Raw genomic sequence first — 22,633 nt, forward strand, 5'->3', positions numbered from 1 at the left:
TACTCTTGTCAATCAATACATCCATTGGAAAACCATTCTTAACATCTCTTGCTCAAGCATCTATCAGTCCTAGTATCATGAATGAGGGATAATGTTAACCTCACCATATTTTTTTTTCATCTAACAAATCAAGAGAGAGTACAACATGTCGCTTTATAGAATTCGATTTGAGTGGTATGATATTTGCCGTTAAATGTATCAAACAATGTTTTCTTTACCCTGGTCCATATTCATCATGCTTCCCCTTATAGTGAGGCAAGATATAAAAAAGATCTAACCAAAGCAACAGATCTTGTAGTCCCAAGAGAGGCACAGAATCCACAGAGATGAAGACAGCCGATACGCCCTTTAACGATGTTTAAGCCTAGTAGCACAATTGACAGGGCCTTGTTGATTAAATCTACACCCAATCAAATTGGCTCTTTCGTTTCTAACCATTTCGGTCTACATTAAGCACAGATAAATGGATTACAAGGTGAAAAAAAAGCGTGATGGAAATAAGAGCCACAGGCAATATAAGTTTATTTGATTTTGTCTTCTCTTCACTAATAACAGTATACATGGGTCGACTGACTATCAAAGAAAGTATCAGAATCTAACAGAAGGGGTACTGGATTAATTTCCATGTGTCTCAAGGACTTATGGATAAAGAAGAGGTATCATGAGTTAAAGGGCGACATAGGATGAAGACAAATTAAATAACATCAAAGAGACCAGTTGCTTCAACAGACCTGGCTATGTGCTAAATGACAGCATTATTCAAAATATAACACGTATTAAGGGGCATACACTATGATTTTAAATGTAAGCAAGTATCTGCCACAAAAAGAAACAACAATCTTCATTTTGTTGGCTTAAAAATTCTCTGAGTATAACTCTCTTTAAATGTGTACTAACAATCCTATTGAAAGGCTGTATACAAAATTAAGATTGAAAGAAAAGAGTTGAATCTCGGTTCTAGAATGACAGACACCTGTAGCAGATATCCTCTAAGCAATCTGAGTTATTTTCTTCGTATAATTCGATTTTTTATTATATATCAACCAAAGAAATGGTCCAAAAGACATTACTCAATATAAAGAAACGTTCTGAACTATTTACGCAATTGTGCATTGATTTTTGGGGCCTTTCCCTTGACAATAAATTATTGACTTCTTCGAATCATCCAAATTACATTATGCTCTAAGCTGCATATATCTTCTACTATAGAAAAAGTGAGTAATTGATGCGGAAATGTGAATATGGGGTAGTGTGTACATGTTTAATCTATGTTCCAAAGGCTATCTTTCATATATCATGGACCATAAAGTTAAAGTGAGTTTTTCATTGCTTTGAAGTTTTCATGTCTTTCTTTGATTTAAGAGGGACCAAATGCCTTTCTGACAAGGCGTTTGTATGCTAGTAACCAATCCGGTATAATATTCATGTGATAGAGAGATTAGGCAAATACAGGCTTCAACAATCCATACAAATCCTTGACTTTTTCTTAGACAATATAAAGGTGCTTCAAAGCCTATTTATACACGCATAAGTTCTCAAAGTACCTGCAAATCATGCTTACTAACATATATGGTACACTTAGAGTTGATTTGGACCAAAAAAAGCGATTCGTAAAATTTGGCCAAAATGACCGTTCGACCAAAGGGTATTGTCATGAAAAAAGCTCGTTTAATCACTTTGGATTTTTTTTATCCATCTCTGATATCAAAGAGGTTCTTCTGTCCCTGGACTTTTCGTTCATCTGGTACTGCCAATGGAAAGGAATCAAACCATGCAGAATCCTCATAATAACTCTTTCACACATTTGGCTTGCTCATATGAGATTTATCTTAGACAAGACCCCCCATTGTATCCACAGCAATATTAGCAAGCATCCGATCCAATGTTCATCAAACCATTGAAGGGGATCAATGCCATTCACTCCTATAGCCTCTACATTGTTTATTTTATTTTAAATTTTTGTTTTATTTTATCGTATTTTTATTTGGTTAGCATTATCTCAATTGCACCCGCCTCTTCACTTTGACCATTACTCTTAGTGTACGCGGCTCAATCAATAAACGCAACTTAGAGAAATATCTTCTTTTTGATGCTCTAGAACGAAAAACAAAGCTATTGGCAAGGTTAAATACCTAAAATGAGCGCCAAATGTTACAGTTTTTGCTCAATGTGTTTGCTTAACAGTTGTAGTATGAAAATGGTATAGTACGAGCAAACCCATAGACGTTTTTGTCTATTTTCTCAATATTTTAGCAGCAAAGCTGTTGCATTCTTTATATCATCAGACTCAGAAAACAAAGATCTACAACTTTTGTCATTACAGCAAAGCCCAATATCCGTTCCTTTATGTAGTTCTTAGCAAAAGCTCGATTTTTGATGGGGCTGGATGAAGAGCTACCTTCCATTTCAATCTTCGCAATATAGCCGCCTGGTAAGTTCTATGTCTATCTACCTCACATTTTGCCTAGGTAGTGATGGATTAGGGTATACATACCTTCAACTCTTGTTTGATTTTCCTTTTTTGAAGCCCCTGATACTCCAGGTATACAATGATGCAATAGCAAAGGGGATTTTTTTTCTCTGTCATGGAAAGAAATTAGAGCTATTTGGCAGAATTGAAAAATTGGAGACGAATTTCATTGATCAGCTGTGATGGTAAAATTTCCACAAGGCTCATTACCCAACGTCTGGCTCCTATAATAGATCGAATTATCAACTCGCTTCAAAAGGGCTTTATCCAAGGATGTTTTATTGGCGAAAATGGGATGTACTTCCACTTGGTTCTACAACAAGCAAGATATGAACATCATCAAGGTGTAGGTGTGCCTCTCGACCAGGAGGAAGCCTATGATCGAGTATTACCAACATATCTTCAACAAGCTCTTGTGTCCCTAGGTTTTCCTACCTTATTTATACAGAGTATTTATAATTTGTTCTTTGATAACTCAGTAGCAATCAATGTCAACGGATCCTTTACGGATCCAGTACATCAGCAACGGGGTTAAGGTAGGGTGATCCTTTGTCCCTTTTATTGTTCAACATCGCTTTGGAGCCGCTGATTCTTTCAATCCAGCGAGATCCTACATACCAGGGATATGTCCCGACAATGGGCACTACGTTTCAACAGATTAAGTGCATCGCATATGCTGATGATATCTGTGTGTTTGTCAAGGATGCCGCTAACTTTATGCGTCTCCAACATCACTTGACTAAGTATAGTACTGTATCAAATGCAAGATTTAACCAGCACAAGACGGAAGCTTTCTCACTGAGTGATGTCAAGTCATAATCTTGGGAATCATTGCTTTTGAGTCATGATATCGAAACATAATACCACCATCATTCCCCTTCTGCTTTTTCTATACCTTTGCTTTTGTATGCCATGCACAAATTCTCAACGGAATCGTGTCCAGGATATTCTATTGGAAAAAGTGCGTACACGGGTTCATGGTTTCAGCGTCACCTCTCGTTTCAAGGAAGAACTACCGTTGCCAACACTTTAATTTTATCCAAAATTTGGTACTGCTTGCGGTTGTTTGCGCCTACTGAACAACTTCTGAATAAACTTCGTTCGATTACCTATGCTTACATGTGGAAAAAGAAGTTTCCTTATATTTCTTTTGACCAGCTATGTCTACCTAAAGATCAAGGTGGTGTAGGAGCCCTCAAACCTATCACACAATACCTGGTGCTGCAGATGAAATGGGTCTTTATTCTGTTTAGCTCGTCTAATCTACCTACTCAGCTCCGAGTGCTTATGACAGAACACTTTGACATCATGTCTCCAGATGCTGACAATACATTGCTATCCTTTTTCTCTAGAACTCTTCACCCTCATGATCTTTGTCATCCCAATTCAGTTGCCAATGGTATTATGCTGCCTTTGATCACTTTGGTATCAACTTTAAACTTGATAATGTGCCTCTAGCCAACTTGCTTTACTTTCCGCTGATTAACATGTTTCAAGAGGTACCTCAGAACCACTGGCTTCATCGACATTCAAAAGTACCAGCACCTCTCTTCTTCCTCTTTGACGAACGGAGTAACCGGTTACGCCTGAAGATTCGTCATGAATATGGGACATTGCCAGGATTGTGCCATCAGCTCTTTATAGACGTTCTTCGCAGACGAACAGTAAACCTTCAACCTTTCCTGTGACGATATATTACACCATCTACTGTCTCTGTCTATGATGCTTTGACCAAGCAATTAACTGATACAAGATTGTGGCGCTTTTTCACTTCTAGGGATTTCTGCCTGCATCCTTATGAAGACAAAGCTAGATCCCAAATAAAGGCTTCTCGTGCTTCGCTCTCTCTATTTTGGAGGACTCCAATGCTCCCTCAGGCTAGAACACTGTGGTAACGTGTGCTTCACAAGAAACTGCCAACTGCGTCCGAACTTTTCAAGATTGGTACTGTCTCTACTCCTGTCTGTCGGCTGTGCAAATCACAACCGGAATCGTACGATCATTTCATAGCCCACTGCTCTACCAAGTGGAGTGTTTGGTTGGAAATACTGAACTGCTACTACCCTCTGGTATACTTTACTCCTTCCTCACTCTTCAAGTCTTTCCTCCTACCATTAAAAACCGCTCCAAGCTTGTATCCATCGTTGCGATAGCTCAATGGAATATCTGGAAATCCTATTGGAACCTGATTCTCAACCAGGTTGCTTTTGAACATCCTTGTATCATTTCAGATACAATTTACCAGGTAGCCTTAGCTACAAAAAATGACTCCTTGCTAAAATAACCTTGATTATTGTATAATCTTTACTTCGTCTTTCCTTACTCCTGTTTTCCTACGTCCTACCTCTCTGCGATGCGCGACTAATCAATAACTTTGTAAATAAAATCCAACTACAAAAAAAAAATTCAGCAGTGTTGTTGAGCACAAAGATTAAACAATAGATTTGTGAACAGACGCTAATAAAATTTCTGCTCGAACTTTCTAAAAAAATATTTCTTGCAAAAGGAGGACTAAGTACTGAATATGATAGTACACCAAGGTTATGAATTTCAATAGAATGCTTATCAAACAGTTCGCTACCATAAAACCTTACTTGACTCGATTAGAACTCGATTCATCAATTTGCTTGACCTATCAGACTTATCAAACTTATCAGATTCAACGGATCAAATGACTTTTTAATAAGCTATTCTATTTGAGTAAATAGTCTCGTAGTACATTACTTATTCATGTCAGGAATGGCAGGCAAACGAATGCTTCAACAGCGACAAAGAGATAACAATCTATACAAATCTTCTTCTTTTTCTTCGAGACAGAAAGGTATTGTAAAGCCTACGTACACATGCATAAATGATCTAAATACCTACAAACCATGTTTAATAACACCCACGATACCTTTTGGAGTTGATTTGGAACAAAAAAAAAAAATGATTTGTGAAAAATGGCCAAAATATGCCTTTCGACCAAAGGGTACTATTCGTGAAAATCTTTATTTTGACAATATTCAATCTTATATTTGACGCTACAAGGTGAAAAATAAAGCTATCAACAAGCGTAAGCACTCAAAATATGCACAAAGTGCTCTAGTCTTTGATAAATATGTTTTCTTAATCACTATAGTATAAGAATCGTAAAATAGAAGCAAAAAACCTCGCAAACATTTTCGTATATTTACTAAATATTTTAGCAGCAAATTTGTTGTTCCCTTTACATCAGTTGAATTAAAAAGCAAATATCTACAGCTTTTTTTACTGCACCAAAGCCAGGTACTTGCGTCTTTATGCAGTTCTCAGCAAAAACCCCATTTTGATGCGGCGGCAAGAAGAATTGGAATTGCTTCCTTTTTCAATCTTCACACACTGCCTTCTGGTATGTCCTATGTTCATTTGTCCCACATTTGCATCATAGATCAGCCCTATTTCTACTTTTCCCATGTTTATTCACACTCTAAAAAACATTCAAAGTCTTCTATAGCTCCATTGCTAACAAGTTATATATGGCGTCCAGGGTAAAAGCGCTTAAATCAGGGCTTAAACATATCATTCTTTGATGCCATTGCTCGGCAACTAGAAACTGAATAGTACAATTGTTTTGATAGCTACGTGAGAACTGTTCTATGATTCATAGGGACTTACAAGAGCTTTCGAATATAAAAAAGAAGTTCATCAAAAATTTCTGAATGTCAGATTGACCCTAATGTAGGTCTAATCTATTCGATATGATGCGAGACCAGTTCTGAATAATTTTAACAGAAAGAAAACGAGTTTACTGAGACGAAAAAGTTGAATCAGTCTAAGTATTGCCTTCGAATCTGCATTCAAAGTTCATTATACACTGTAACCAGTACAAAAAGAGGCCATTCTTAGTAGATACTGATTGGTAGATTAGCATTTTTTTTTATACATTATTTGATGCGTAAAATATAAGCGAGCATATCACTTTGTAACACTTGGAAATTTTGAGGTCAAAAGGAAGAGTTTTGGACACGATAAACAATAGATATCTTGAAAGAAGCGGGTTTGATATTTAAATGTCAACCTTCTCTCTTTTTTTTTGTTTGTTCTTTTTTTTTTTTTTTTTCTTGCTAGATATCACCTTTGTGGCTAAAAGTGCAAAAACCCATAGATATATCAGAAAGACATATTAAGCAAGGCTTACAGTCTTATATTGCACATTGAGCGACGTAGGGCTAAATAGCTACTTAATACTAAATATCTACTGAAAAGGATCTCTCTTGTACTACTTACAGTGTGCAGCAAGCTTTTAATACAGATTTGATGGAAATTTTGAAATGAATTCAACCTTTTCATTTTAGCAAACCTGCTTTCTTTTTGTCAGAAGTACCCAAAAATGGTCTCATTTCATATCGGCTGGATCAGACTTACATTGGGTCAATCTGACTTTCCAACATCTCATTAAAAAGATACTTGATTCCCTTAAAAAAAGGAATGGGGATGTTTGCTTATAAAAAATGTCAAAGCGTTGGGAAACTTAGTTTAACTTTATGATGTACGATATATTAAAAGTGGCCTTTGGTGTATGTATTAGATATGGTATAAATTGCCATATACCCACAACTCCAATTTGGTTACTGACTTTTTCTGTAGTAAAAGATACATCCAGCTCAAAAGTATATTTTGATTTGTATGATTCAATGAAATCAATGGTATGTTGTCTTAAGAAGAACATCAAACATCAATGCACATTTATATACTTAAGAGTATTTTCTCTTGTTACACACACCATTTGAATTACTTTATTGACTATTGAATTTATTGAAATATGTATATGTATATCTACAAAATGAACAACCACAGCATCAGATAGACTGCAAAGATGCAGGTCTAATATGCAATAATTCTTGGAGTTATAACTTGTTCAAAATCAAAACAAATCTACCTCAAATACAAAGTCTTAGGGCTGGAAGTCACTCAAGGCCTATTATTCATCATCAAATGCCATTTAATAGCAAGGAGTAGCAAAACAGTAGAGAAAAATGTATGTGTTTTGAATTTTCAAAATTAATTTGCTCCTTAACGTAATGGACTCAAAAAAAAAACAATTCTTATCAGTTTTTTGACCTTTTTTTTTTATATAATATCTGCAAAATTTATGTAAATTTTATCTTAATTTTTTGACAAAATTTTTTTAATCTAATTCTTTCAAAATTAAAGGCACTACAGCATAAGCGATGGAAGGAATCTTCCATTGAATGTAGAAATGGAAACTTTTGGCTAAACCTCTACTCAAATATGAAAGATTTCTTCCACCGATGGAAGAAAAATGCAAATCTAAAAATGGTTGATTTCCATATATGTTTTTCTGTTGGCATAAGTAGCATACTTGCGCATTGATATTAATTTTGTTAGATCCATACTCAAAGTTTGTTAATTTATTGATTTTATAGAAAAGACCCCTTTGAACACATAGCCTTTGACTGCTCAAACTCAACCAATACATAAGAATAGCTTTACTAAGCTAAAAACATCTTAAGAGAACAAGGGCAAAAAAGAAATACAGAGGAGAGTGTTGATCCAATGGTGTGTCTGGGAGTGGGTCTGTAATCAGAGAAGAAATGGAAACATTTGGTTGGATGTTAGAAGGAGTAGATTGCTTGTGATAGCATGTTACATAAAGGTAATTTGAGATAAAAGTAAATGTATAGAGGTCCATTTTGTATTTCAGTAAAGTATAGAGCGGTCAGTCTTGTGTATCTCTGTGAGAAAACAGTTTACAATCCTCTGAAAGGCAAAGAGCTTAGTCAAGGACACTTTTGCATTCTTTAAAGCCACCTTGAGCAGTGTCTAAGGACGATGCTTGGCCTTGGAGAAGTCCCTTAATAAATTTTTTGAACCTTCTTCTAAAATCAGTAGTCAGACTAATTAGGCAGTAGCTGACTGGATCAGTCGGGTTGCCTTTCTCATGAATTGGAACTGCTTGCGACTCGTTAATAGTGAGGCGTGTATGGCTAACACTAGTATAGATAGAAATCATAAAAAATTATGGTACCACTAAAGCTTGTGACATTTATATGAAGGGTAAAGCTATAGCCATAAAAAGACCACGGTAATAGCCGTAGATGTCAGAATGTAATGGATTTATCAAAAAAAAAAAAAAACATATATTTTAAATTTCGACAATATTTATGCCAACATTCGAGTATGCCACTTGTGTACTAAAAAAAAAAAAAAAAAAAAAAAAAAAAAAAAAAAAAAAAAAAAAAAAAAAATCTAAAAGAATAAAAACCATTACTTCAGAATAAATCAAAAATATTTTCTACAATGACAAAATAAAAAAAGTAGAAAACTTCTGATTTTTCTGCCTAAAATTAAAAAAACAAGCTTGTTTTTGGATTTCTCTGTTTTAAAATATAAAACAAGTCTACCAACCAGTAATCTCTTCTTTAAACTAAAACAGTAAGATTATCATTTGGTAGACTTGTTTTATATTTTAAAACAGAGAAATCCAAAAACAAGCTTGTTTTTTTAATTTTAGGCAGAAAAATCAGAAGTTTTCTACTTTTTTTATTTTGTCATTGTAGAAAATATTTTTGATTTATTCTGAAGTAATGGTTTTTATTCTTTTAGATTTTTTTTTTTTTTTTTTTTTTTTTTTTTTTTTTTTTTTTTTTTTTTTTTTTAGTACACAAGTGGCATACTCGAATGTTGGCATAAATATTGTCGAAATTTAAAATATATGTTTTTTTTTTTTTTTTGATAAATCCATTACATTCTGACATCTACGGCTATTACCGTGGTCTTTTTATGGCTATAGCTTTACCCTTCATATAAATGTCACAAGCTTTAGTGGTACCATAATTTTTTATGATTTCTATCTATACTAGTGTTAGCCATACACGCCTCACTATTAACGAGTCGCAAGCAGTTCCAATTCATGAGAAAGGCAACCCGACTGATCCAGTCAGCTACTGCCTAATTAGTCTGACTACTGATTTTAGAAGAAGGTTCAAAAAATTTATTAAGGGACTTCTCCAAGGCCAAGCATCGTCCTTAGACACTGCTCAAGGTGGCTTTAAAGAATGCAAAAGTGTCCTTGACTAAGCTCTTTGCCTTTCAGAGGATTGTAAACTGTTTTCTCACAGAGATACACAAGACTGACCGCTCTATACTTTACTGAAATACAAAATGGACCTCTATACATTTACTTTTATCTCAAATTACCTTTATGTAACATGCTATCACAAGCAATCTACTCCTTCTAACATCCAACCAAATGTTTCCATTTCTTCTCTGATTACAGACCCACTCCCAGACACACCATTGGATCAACACTCTCCTCTGTATTTCTTTTTTGCCCTTGTTCTCTTAAGATGTTTTTAGCTTAGTAAAGCTATTCTTATGTATTGGTTGAGTTTGAGCAGTCAAAGGCTATGTGTTCAAAGGGGTCTTTTCTATAAAATCAATAAATTAACAAACTTTGAGTATGGATCTAACAAAATTAATATCAATGCGCAAGTATGCTACTTATGCCAACAGAAAAACATATATGGAAATCAACCATTTTTAGATTTGCATTTTTCTTCCATCGGTGGAAGAAATCTTTCATATTTGAGTAGAGGTTTAGCCAAAAGTTTCCATTTCTACATTCAATGGAAGATTCCTTCCATCGCTTATGCTGTAGTGCCTTTAATTTTGAAAGAATTAGATTAAAAAAATTTTGTCAAAAAATTAAGATAAAATTTACATAAATTTTGCAGATATTATATAAAAAAAAAAGGTCAAAAAACTGATAAGAATTGTTTTTTTTTTGAGTCCATTACGTTAAGGAGCAAATTAATTTTGAAAATTCAAAACACATACATTTTTCTCTACTGTTTTGCTACTCCTTGCTATTAAATGGCATTTGATGATGAATAATAGGCCTTGAGTGACTTCCAGCCCTAAGACTTTGTATTTGAGGTAGATTTGTTTTGATTTTGAACAAGTTATAACTCCAAGAATTATTGCATATTAGACCTGCATCTTTGCAGTCTATCTGATGCTGTGGTTGTTCATTTTGTAGATATACATATACATATTTCAATAAATTCAATAGTCAATAAAGTAATTCAAATGGTGTGTGTAACAAGAGAAAATACTCTTAAGTATATAAATGTGCATTGATGTTTGATGTTCTTCTTAAGACAACATACCATTGATTTCATTGAATCATACAAATCAAAATATACTTTTGAGCTGGATGTATCTTTTACTACAGAAAAAGTCAGTAACCAAATTGGAGTTGTGGGTATATGGCAATTTATACCATATCTAATACATACACCAAAGGCCACTTTTAATATATCGTACATCATAAAGTTAAACTAAGTTTCCCAACGCTTTGACATTTTTTATAAGCAAACATCCCCATTCCTTTTTTTAAGGGAATCAAGTATCTTTTTAATGAGATGTTGGAAAGTCAGATTGACCCAATGTAAGTCTGATCCAGCCGATATGAAATGAGACCATTTTTGGGTACTTCTGACAAAAAGAAAGCAGGTTTGCTAAAATGAAAAGGTTGAATTCATTTCAAAATTTCCATCAAATCTGTATTAAAAGCTTGCTGCACACTGTAAGTAGTACAAGAGAGATCCTTTTCAGTAGATATTTAGTATTAAGTAGCTATTTAGCCCTACGTCGCTCAATGTGCAATATAAGACTGTAAGCCTTGCTTAATATGTCTTTCTGATATATCTATGGGTTTTTGCACTTTTAGCCACAAAGGTGATATCTAGCAAGAAAAAAAAAAAAAAAAAAGAACAAACAAAAAAAAAGAGAGAAGGTTGACATTTAAATATCAAACCCGCTTCTTTCAAGATATCTATTGTTTATCGTGTCCAAAACTCTTCCTTTTGACCTCAAAATTTCCAAGTGTTACAAAGTGATATGCTCGCTTATATTTTACGCATCAAATAATGTATAAAAAAAAATGCTAATCTACCAATCAGTATCTACTAAGAATGGCCTCTTTTTGTACTGGTTACAGTGTATAATGAACTTTGAATGCAGATTCGAAGGCAATACTTAGACTGATTCAACTTTTTCGTCTCAGTAAACTCGTTTTCTTTCTGTTAAAATTATTCAGAACTGGTCTCGCATCATATCGAATAGATTAGACCTACATTAGGGTCAATCTGACATTCAGAAATTTTTGATGAACTTCTTTTTTATATTCGAAAGCTCTTGTAAGTCCCTATGAATCATAGAACAGTTCTCACGTAGCTATCAAAACAATTGTACTATTCAGTTTCTAGTTGCCGAGCAATGGCATCAAAGAATGATATGTTTAAGCCCTGATTTAAGCGCTTTTACCCTGGACGCCATATATAACTTGTTAGCAATGGAGCTATAGAAGACTTTGAATGTTTTTTAGAGTGTGAATAAACATGGGAAAAGTAGAAATAGGGCTGATCTATGATGCAAATGTGGGACAAATGAACATAGGACATACCAGAAGGCAGTGTGTGAAGATTGAAAAAGGAAGCAATTCCAATTCTTCTTGCCGCCGCATCAAAATGGGGTTTTATGGTTCTTTCGCCTAACAAGCCAACCCACAACATGACATCCTCCAAAGGGTTTCGTGACAACGATAATTTACCCAGAACTTAGTCGCAAGTAGCGGCTAGAACTATTGTGTCTGCTAACCAGTCGTCATCATTGGCTGTCACAGCTTCATCTGCACGCACTTCTGGTTTTTCCCAGTCGAAGTATGCTAGTACCAACACCCTTTCTTCAGGCACCATTACGCCTTATATTTGTCGGTTTAGAAAAAGATAGCGTTTTGATTGATATCGCTAATATTCGTTATGTAAATGGCCTTAAACAGTTTTTTGGGTCACTCAATACAAATGAAAAGTGTTATTTCTTTGGCACTTTACTTGTTGAGCGCAAGTATTTGCAGAGATGCTTTATTGAAGCATGCTGGGATATCAACTCAGAAGTGTACAATAAATTGGTCAACTCCGGTTTGCAGATGGAAGATAATACGGCTATCAAAGGCTACCGCAGCTTGCCTCAAAACGCCAAAATTGCTCGAATTAAGGTTGAGCAAATGAAAAAGCGTTTTTCCATTTTGGTGAAATCCTGGATCTGGTATTTCATATGGACGGTGCTGTATTTTTTAGCCAGGGATATATCGTTGTTGATCTGAACAATCCTCACAAGACTGAGCCTGAGCAACTTGGTCGAGTAGTGGATTGGCCCGAATTTGATCGTGAACTTCTGCTTACGTGGGATGAAATGCCCCAATTTTGTCGTTTTTGTCAAGAATCCGACCATTGTCGAGCAGATTGCATGGAACTCATTAATACTCGTCGCTATTATAACTGCAATAAACGTGGTCATATCAGCCGTGATTGTCCTCGTCGTAGTCATGGATCAGGCCACCCTTCTAATAAGCGTATTGGAATCACAAAAGACAAGGCTAGTAGATCAGGATCCAACCTGCCCAATGAGCAACTGGCACAAAGTGCGAAGCATAAGCAAATTGTCTCTCCTGCTGCATTGACTACTGTTCCTCTTAGTCAAATAGCAACCGAGACTATTCAAACACTTTCAAACGATATTACAGTAGTCGAGCATGAATTGATGGATCATGAAATGAAAGAGCAAGGAGATAGTGAAGTAGAAATCATTGACTCCGATGGAGAGGATGATGATGAACATCTTCAAAATATTCCAAGCAATAATCCAACAAGAGGCTTTGAACTTAGAAAGGTTTATTCATGAACGTAAAAAGATCAAATTTAATCATGACGGTGAGAGACATAGAGTGGTGCCTAATCATAATACAGGTGGATCAACAGGTACCTCTCCTGACTTTCAATAAGATAATCTATGCCTAAAGTCTCTATGCAAATTGCCACCCTTAATTGTCGTGGCCTTACGAACACTTCAGATCCTTACAAACAGTCCTTATTCATCCGCTTTCTACGTTCAACTAAATATGACATTCTATGCTTACAAGAAACACACGCATCTACACTTAATATACAGAAACAGCTCAATCTCAAGTTCCAGACTAAATCTAGTCTTTGGACAGAACACTGTGGCATTGTTTCCTTAAAATCTCACTACAAAATTACAGCACATCCCACCATCAATTCTACCAATGGCCGCTTTCTCTTAGCGTCTATCGCTCATGCCTCTGAACCCTCCATTCCTTCTATGTATATCCTCAATATTTATGCTCCTGCTTATCGTAGTAGTCGATCCACATTCTTTCGCACGTTATCTTCTAATCAACCATTAATGTCACATTTACGGTCAACGTCTTTGCCTATTATTATTGCTGGCGATTTCAACTATGACATTTACCGTAAATCCAACATTGATACGTGCTGGAATGATCTACTTCTTACTTCATTCCAAGATTGTTTTCAAAGTGATCCTCTTCCTACATTCGTCAGTACCACTGGTAGTCGCACACATATTGACTATATATTTTGCACTCTACCTCATGCTGGCAATGTAATTTCTATGACTCAAAATTTTGTCAACTACAGTTGGACTGACCATGCCTTGCTTTCTATCAACTATCAACTGGTACACACTCCAGCTGGACCTGGTCCTTGGAAAGGTAATCCTAATCTTGCTCGACTATCTGCATATAGAAAAGGTTTGACAACACATATTGAACAATACATGGATAACATCAACCGTTTGGATCCTGATTGCCCTTCGAATCAATGAAAGATTAAGCAAGGAAAATTATAGAAAAACCATCAGACATCCAACACCTGTATATTCATATAGCGTCTCATTGCTGAGGTCTCTCAATAAAAGAGGCCTTGAACAGCATGTCATATAGAAAGTGTAGATTACATTGACTTGATTAAAGATTGAAACTGCTTTTTGTTTTAGATCTCTGAGAGTTAATAGCTATTAGATATTCCATCTTTACTACAATCAAATCTAGTAATATAGTCTGTCGAGTTCAAACTGCACTACTTGATCCAGGTACAACTGTATATGTCTGATGTTAATGCTTTATTCGTGGAACCTTGGTGGTATAACTTCTTCGTATGGCTATTAGAGTATTGCATTAGTCTTGGTCTTCTGCTACTGTGATGGTGCTAGCGAAAAGCAGCAGTGAAGATTACTGGGATTAATGGTCATTCCTTTGAAGGGTACCTGTCTATTCGTGACAAACTCTATTCATTTATGATCGACTATCGGATAAAGTAATGACTTCATGTAGTGTTCGTCCATTCAAATAAATGAATGGATGATCTATTAAAAATGATAGGCATTCCATTTTTCTTGATAACATGAATACTATAGTTGGGGTTTGAGAGCTTTCTAAAGTAGCTATCTCGTATAGTTTGCTTTGTGTCTACGTACATCATCTTTTTGGAGACTCAATTGAAACTGGTTTAGATTCTCGTCCTAGTTTTTGCAAACAAATACTTACTGTATTTCGCTACAGTATCAGGTTCTTTTCATTCAATAAAGCGTATGTTAGTATTTTGAAATGACGTATCTTTATCTTTGTTTTGTCTCTATTAAAGCCTTAAATATGGCTACTACATATCAAGTCTTTTTATAATTGAAACCATGATTATGTTGACAAAGAGTTGAAGAATGGCATGAAAGAATGTTAATAAATCAAAGTGTAAAAATCTCATTTTCCTTTTTTGAGCTTTTTCTCTAACATAATGTTTTTTTTATTACATTTCTACTTACTTTTTATTGGGATTAATGTTTCCCTAGTCATGGCCCAAGGAGTCACTTCGGTATATCTCATCGCTATCAAGAAGAACGGAACAAGCAGTATCTTTGTATTGAACTGTAATCCTCTTGCCGGAAACCATCCTAACCCATCTTCAGCTTGTGCTAAAGTAAATGCTGTCAGTGGTAATTTCAATCAAGTCCAGAATCCATTTGCCATCTGTACATTGGAATACAATCCAGTATCTGTGTCTTATTTGGGGTTGTACAATCATCAATTTGTTAGCTTTAACAAAACATACTCTAATGAATGTTTTGCTCGCGCTAACCTTGAAGGCTTTTATCCTTACTAATTAAATAAATAATTTCAGAGGTATCTATTTTATTTTTAAAATGAAATGTTTACATGGTTAAATCATCCGTCATGGTAGAATTATAGACATAACCAATGACAAGAGAATCATTTGACCGAGGCTTAGAGACCATACAGACATAAGAGCCAGGATTGATAAAATGATCACCGTTCATACCAAGGCTTTCTAGATGTTGAGCGACTGACTCTGCAGAAGAACCAAAGCTTTCTGCCAAACTTCTTCCAGTCACTGCTCTCAGTAACAAGAAAGGCTGACCTGCACAAGGCAATGGTAACATCTCCACATTTTTCCCACCTACAGGCACCAAGATGGGCAACTTGAATTCCTTGAATGCTAAATTGATACCACTGAAAGCATTGGCCAGTCGAGCAGAACTAGGTGTAGATAATTGTTTCAAATACCGCGCGGCTGCTTGGCCGTATTGCATACCGCCTAGATAAGGCACTGGATTTGAATAAGCATAACTTGCGTCCCACATCATGACACCGCCAAAGCTTTTACTACGCTGTACATCGTCTAAAATCACTGTAAGTTTTTCATAGGTCACATAGCCTGTATCCATATGATTTTCTTTTCCCATGACGCCCAAATAGACTTTGCTTTCACTCTTTTGAGCCCATGTGTTCCATTCATCAAAATTAAAAGCAGAGGCTCTGCTGGGATTATAGCCTGAAGCAGCACAGTTGTTGTTATAGAATTGAACAAACACAATATCAGGATAAGCATCGTATCCGGGTCTTGGATGAAGGATATTATAGACAGCATTTTTTGAATAATAGTCCAAGTCTGGGCATTGTGGTGCAGCTGTGATAAGATAATCTCGTGTAGGGTATTCTGTCTTGAAAAGTTTTCGTAGGGTATCTATATGACGATCATAGTTGGTGCCATCAACAGCTACAGAAAACTAAGTATATGAACATAGGCTATCGGAACCTACCTTCAGGATCGTAATCTACGCCGTCCAGGACAACATCACCAAACGGCCTCGTCACTGTATGATCTCTTCCGCCCAAATATTTATTCCACATCCACCAAGCTAAAAGATCAGGATCCCATGCTTGGCGATGATAAGGACCTACAGCACCACCCAAAGAAACCAAGACCTTGATGCCTTTACTTTGACAATATTTAATGTCTTTTGCTGCATCTATACAGTTATTGACGTTGTTACAATTATCCGACAAATCCAAAATGGGTTGCTTCTTGGGTCCACCTGCATAGTCAGCAATAAACGAAAGAATCATGATGGAAACACCTTCTTGATCACAATAATACGATAGTCGCTTTTCACCAAAGTCTCCCTGGCCCCAATACAGGGCTAGACCATCTTTTCTTTCACGTATCTATGTATCGATTAAAACAGAGACAGGGCTATCATATTCTTACGGAAGGCACTATTTCTTGTCTACTGAATGGTCTCTCAGGTAATACAATAAGATCTTCTAATGCATGCTGATTGATAAGCGTAAAATTTGTTTGTGCATACACTTGACATGATAATATCAAGATAGCAATAGATAAATATCGATAGATCATTCTCTAAACAAAACAAGAGTGAAGAATAGTAAAAAAAAAACAGACAACAAAATATGGATTCATTTTAAACAAGTCATAGTGCACAGTAAAAGGAATGCTTGCTTAAAGAATGCAATGACTATTGCTCACGATAAACGTTTCTCGGTATATTTGACACTTTTGTAAATGAGCTTTATAGACAGCAATCTAGTTGTAATCAAGATTGTATGCTATGTTTTGTTTGTTTGTTTTCTAAAAAATAGTTCCATCACTCTAAATAGTATGACAATCAGTAAACAAGAGCTAAAAATGCTATCCAATCCATACCTTAATGATAATAGGTGGGCCACCATCTTTAGGTCTCAACTGAGCAGCAATTTCTCTTCCGGCAGTCCAGGTACCACCTTCCAAGACCTGAGCCAAAGAGAGCTTTTGACCTAATTTTTGCTCTACGTGTGCCTTGATCTTGTCCAAATAGACAACAGTCAATGCACGCCATTCAATAATGACAGGATCCGAACCTTCAAAAGAAGGCAGGTCCCCTTCTCTCAAGGCACCACCGCGCTTTAATTCTTCAGGCTTCAAGGTCAATAGACCATAGTCAACTAAAAGACCACCATTTCTGTATTCCGGAAGACCCGTCATGTGTTCAACACCCTCAATAACAAGACCAAGTGAGATTTCGATAGATTCAATCAATGAGTAAGTTAGCCATTGAGAGAGTTTATGAAAAGGAACCAAATTTTCATGGTTACCAAGGTCTACAAGAGAAGCGCAAGGCCAGACATCACCTAATGCAACACCATTGATTTGAATACGTGCAGGCCAAATACCACCCAAACTCATCACTGCTTCCCATAATGTTTCTATACGGATTGTTTTTTCCCCTGGCTTTACAGAAGACAATAGGAAATCTAGCATAAGAGTATAAGAAACAAGAACATCATAAAGACTCTACCAATCAAGTTGCCAGGTCGTGGAGATTCATGGTGGATAGGAGGGAAATAAATAGGTTGATTTTTCAATACTTGAGATAGACGTTTCAATAGGTTAGAGCGACCTTCTAAACCCACCATAGGATTCTCATCAGTCACTTGAAATCCCTTTGTCATTTTGTCCACTGTAATCTGATCTAGTCCGGTAGCTATGCAGATTTAGTTTCTGTTTCCCACGTTTGTTTTGGTCTTACCATCGACACGATCAGGAACCTGAGCATGACTCGAAAAATACCCATTCAAGAACATATCAAAAGAAGCCAAAGCAAGTCCTTCTGATCTTCCAATTGATTGGCCTTGTTCTGTCTTGTACTTCCATACTTGACCTGCACCTGCATCAACCAAGACAGAAACAATAACCAGATCGACTAAACGACGCGCTTGTTCTACAGCATCCACTTGGTCATGCGTCCAACGGTTACGCAAGGCTTGCATTTGAGAGGCATCAAAATGACGCATACGTGAATGAGGAGGGATTTGATCTAATTGAGGGAAACGACGTGTTGTTGTGCTCACAACGTGTTCAACAATGTCTGGTAAGCGAGACTCGTCTATATCGAAAGCAACAAGGTTTTGACGGTTTTCATATACTTGAACACAGCGTTCACGAATAGCTGTCAGTGTACGTAAATAATCTTGAGGTAATAATGTCATATTAAAAGAGAGAAAAAAAGAAAGAAAGAAAGATAAGAAATGTACTCTATTTATCTCTGCATATGGTCTGCTGATAAGAACGTATAGTGTTTTGCATGATAAATCTAATATATGTGTTACCATCTTATTTTTATTATTGTTATTATTATTATACAGTCTATATATATATATATATATATGTTTATAAGGAAAGCACCCATCGAGTGCCTTCTCTACGTTGTTCTACCTGGATAGGTGGTAATGGCCAACTCTTGGGACCAAAACTAGGTACAACATAAACCAGTTTACGATCCTTTTTATCGCCAATGAATTTAGGCAGAGGGAAATCTAAAGGACGACCAAACGAACACAAGTCTTTACCAATATTTGCAATCCATTTAGATTCTACTGCAGTCACACCTTTGAGCCATGCTTTATTTGTGCCCTTGAAGAGTTCACTGTAGACAAGCATAGCAGGTGGTTCTTGACTGTACAAGACTGAGTTTGGATGGATAAAGGCTTCTTCATCACTCCATAATAGACGATAAACCACATTACGTGAATTCTTATAACGTGTGCCTTTTCCTCCTCCTGTATCCAATACATCTTGACGAATAGCCACAGAATCAATAAACCCGGCAGTCAGTACTTGCCTTAATACTTTGAGTTGTGTAGGGCTAGGTGGCTTCATTTTAGGGTCAAGACAGATATCAATGTCTGGGAAATTACTTGACACTAAATTCGTCAACTGGCGTCTTAATTTTCTGATTTCTTCCATTGCTTTAGGCCTTAGGAAATTGTCTTCACAGAAAGAAGTGGTAGCACCAGCATATTCATAAGCACCAACGACGTTCAGTAACTTAAGAATATCACTTGTAGGGTCCAAACCAGCATGTTTCTATGCCATACGTATTAGCTTCATTTTCTTAATTGATTACTTACCATTTGCGCTGTATAATACTTCTTTCGAACAAGCTTACGCTTTTCTTTTTCTGCAAATGACTCGTTCTTGATGTTTTGTAATTCACGGTGTTCCAAGTCATCTTCGTCCTCGTCTTCAGGTTGATTTTCATCCAAATGATAGTCTTGAATAAAAGGATCTCCTACTGACAATGCAGACACAATGGCAATCACATAAGGCAAACAACCATGCTGTTGACCAATAATCAACCTATTCTTATGTAAGTAAATCAATTTATATTAGCCACTTACATTTTAGCAAAGCGTGGTGTGATGGGGAACAAAGACATGGTCTGACCAAATTCGGTAATGCGCTTTGTGGTTGTATTGATAGCACCTAAATAGCCCAACAGTTTCTCTGCTTTAAACAAAGTCTCTCTTTTAGGTGGTGTAGGGAAAGGGAAGTTGACCACATTGTCGATATTCATGGCCTTCATGCTTAACACGACGCCTTCAATAGGCATACGATGAATTTCAGGCGTAGAAAATTTGCTGAATTCATGATCAAAAACAGCAGAAGAAAACAAGCGATAACAATGGCCTGGACCTGTTCTACCAGCACGACCAGCACGTTGGCCTGCAGAAGCTTGTGAAGTCCAGTCAATCTCGAATGATTGAACGCCTGTCTCTACATTGTATTTGCGTTCTTTAGATTTACCACAGTCAACGACATAGCGTACACCAGGAATAGTGACAGATGTTTCGGCTACGTTAGTAGCAATCACACACAGACGAGTGCCTTCAGGGGGAGGTTGGAATACACGCAATTGAGCTTCTGTAGGCAACATGGAATACAAGGGCAATACATGCAAAGGAGCATCTTTTACATCAGTTAATTCTTCATCTTCAAAACCTTCAGCAATATCATTCTCTTCTTCGTCACTGCTAAGATCAAAATCTTCTTCCTCTTGCTCATTATCGTCTTGTCCCAATTCAATGGCTTCTGGTTCCATATCTGTCTTACCAGCTGGTTCTTGGACTTGCTTTGATTCCATCTTGATCGCTTGCTCTTCTGCCTTCATTTCTTTTTTATTGGCCTGAGGAGGCAATGCAGGATACCGCTTACGAAGTTGCTTACACAACTGGTTAATCTCATTCTGACCTGTCAAAAAGACCAAAATACCACCTGTAGGCAATCGTTCATGAATTTTGCAAATCTTTTTGTAGGCTTCATTCACATGGTCCAAAGGCGTCTTTTTGTTGAAATGAATGGCAACAGGGTATTGACGAGCGTTGACATTGATAACAGGAGGTACTTGAGGAAACAAAGTCTTGTTCTCTGTGAAATCAGACACACGCAATGTAGCAGACATGATGACGACACGTAAAGGTTTGATCTTTTGACGGTCTTCTCTGCTTAATTCTGCTCTTAGCTTAAGCACACGGCTCACAACACCAATCAAGATATCTGTGTTCAAGTTGCGTTCATGGGCTTCATCAATAATAATGGTCGAATATTTAGTCAGCAATAAATCTTGCGACATTTCACGCAACAAGACACCATCTGTCATGAACTTGATACGTGTCTTGTCAGAGACAGTAGCATCATAACGAATTTGATGGGATACTTCTTTATCTGACAGGTTCAATTCTTCTGCTACACGTTTCGCCATACTGACAGTAGCTACTCGACGTGGTTGAGTAACACCAATCAAGCCAGGGTTATCGCTGTCAGGATGAGACCAGCCTGCTTCATACAAGAATTGAGGCACTTGCGTTGTCTTACCAGAACCTGTTTCACCACAAATGATGACCACTGTATTGTTACGAATGGCTTCCATAATCACTTGTTCCTCCCCCACCACAGGTAACTTGAGACGTGCTTCTTGGATCTCTGGCTTACGATTTACAGGCACATAAAACGGCTTTGCTTCATCTTGAGCCAAGTCACCTTCTCGGTTACTCTTGAGTAATTCGAGCTTGATATCATCAAATTCTTCTTCCTTTCTTTGAGGAATAGGTGCAACAATCGTCTTGGTAGCTTCTGTTACTGCTTCTAAATGAGTAGGTTGAGGTTGGCCCTTCTCTTCTTCATGATCACTATCGGGTTTGGTGCGCTCTTGTTCGTCTTCCGAAGATGATGAATCATTTGCAGAATCCGAACTATCAAATGAAGAATCAGAATCCATACCCTTTCTTTGTTTGTAGCGTTTCTTTGCAATGGAAGGAATGGTGGATTGCTTCTTCTTTCTTTTACGCTTGATCAATGTGGTGCCTGCTTTTAATGCACTTCCAACGACAGGTTGATCGACTGGCGTAGGTTCTGCATAAACCATCTCTGGCATAGGAGCCAAATCCTCGACTTCTTTTTCAACCACAAGGGGCACATCATCATTCGTCAACGGCACACCTGCTTTTTGTTCCAACATGGCTTGACGCAACTGTTCACGCAATGTTTGGCCTGATCGACCAATCAGCTTGGAAGACTTGAGTAGATCGGAAGACCATGATGCACTCGACAATTTCTCCAATAGACCTGCACGAGCATCTTTTTTCAATTTTTGTTCCTAGCCCATGTATGGTCAATAATAAGCTGCCAAACCATTACTTACAATATACTTTTCCATCTTTCTTTTCTTCTTTTTAGACATGTATTTGATGGGTTCTTTGAATGAAGGTGTCTTTTTACTGTCTTTAGATTCTTCTTCTTCTTTCTTATCAGAAGGTACAATCATAAGTTGATTGGTATCTCTATGCATCAAGTTAAGTCAATCAAGCTATGCCTAAGATCATCTTACGCTTCTTTTTTGGGTTGATCATCTTGTTGAGAAGAATCAAACAGTTGTGAAGCAAGACCTCCGTCCCTTGCTTTTGGATGAGGTCTTTGGTTGGGTCTTTTAGAAGAAGCACGGGCCTTTTCGTTAAAACGAGGTCTTGATTTACCCATAATGAATAACCTCAAGAGAAAAGAAAAAAAAATATTGTTTATGCAGTTAAAGCAGTCGATAGCTATATGTGACTGCTCTTTTGTATGTAAACAGCCACAAAAATTTTATCTGTCAAAGCAAAGTGCTTCT

General features: G+C 36.7%; 4 protein-coding genes across 4 annotated transcripts; 1 reads left to right on the forward strand and 3 right to left on the reverse strand.

The window, feature by feature from the left end:
- Nucleotides 1-15,183: 15,183 nt before the first annotated feature.
- Nucleotides 15,184-15,492, forward strand: B0P05DRAFT_591216 (subtilisin inhibitor; the record flags this gene model as incomplete). The annotated part of the gene is made up of 1 exon (XM_051582876.1): nt 15,184-15,492. One exon carries the CDS (start codon nt 15,184-15,186, stop codon nt 15,490-15,492), a length of 309 nt encoding a protein of 102 aa, XP_051430588.1.
- A 21-nt stretch (nt 15,493-15,513) lies between these two features.
- On the reverse strand, nt 15,514-17,378 carry B0P05DRAFT_559580 (glycoside hydrolase superfamily). The gene is made up of 4 exons (XM_051580284.1): nt 17,310-17,378; nt 16,900-17,253; nt 16,451-16,856; nt 15,514-16,407 (listed from the first exon to the last, which is right to left on the reverse strand). The coding sequence occupies exons 2-4, from the start codon at nt 17,047-17,049 to the stop codon at nt 15,542-15,544; spliced, it is 1,422 nt and encodes a 473-aa protein (XP_051430589.1). The 5' UTR covers nt 17,050-17,253; nt 17,310-17,378; the 3' UTR covers nt 15,514-15,541.
- B0P05DRAFT_478941 (uncharacterized protein) lies at nt 17,281-18,677 on the reverse strand (the record flags this gene model as incomplete). Its single annotated transcript, XM_051575040.1, has 4 exons — nt 17,281-17,301; nt 17,356-17,942; nt 17,987-18,172; nt 18,218-18,677. The coding sequence occupies 4 exons, from the start codon at nt 18,675-18,677 to the stop codon at nt 17,281-17,283; spliced, it is 1,254 nt and encodes a 417-aa protein (XP_051430590.1).
- A 93-nt stretch (nt 18,678-18,770) lies between these two features.
- On the reverse strand, nt 18,771-22,633 carry B0P05DRAFT_559590 (P-loop containing nucleoside triphosphate hydrolase protein). The gene is made up of 5 exons (XM_051580285.1): nt 22,355-22,633; nt 22,169-22,305; nt 19,869-22,123; nt 19,599-19,827; nt 18,771-19,554 (listed from the first exon to the last, which is right to left on the reverse strand). Exons 1-5 carry the CDS (start codon nt 22,374-22,376, stop codon nt 18,859-18,861), a joined length of 3,339 nt encoding a protein of 1,112 aa, XP_051430591.1. The 5' UTR covers nt 22,377-22,633; the 3' UTR covers nt 18,771-18,858.

Source organism: Gilbertella persicaria, assembly GCF_025201335.1.
Source record: "Gilbertella persicaria strain CBS 190.32 chromosome Unknown B0P05scaffold_55, whole genome shotgun sequence".
In the NCBI taxonomy this organism is placed as follows: domain Eukaryota; kingdom Fungi; phylum Mucoromycota; class Mucoromycetes; order Mucorales; family Choanephoraceae; genus Gilbertella; species Gilbertella persicaria.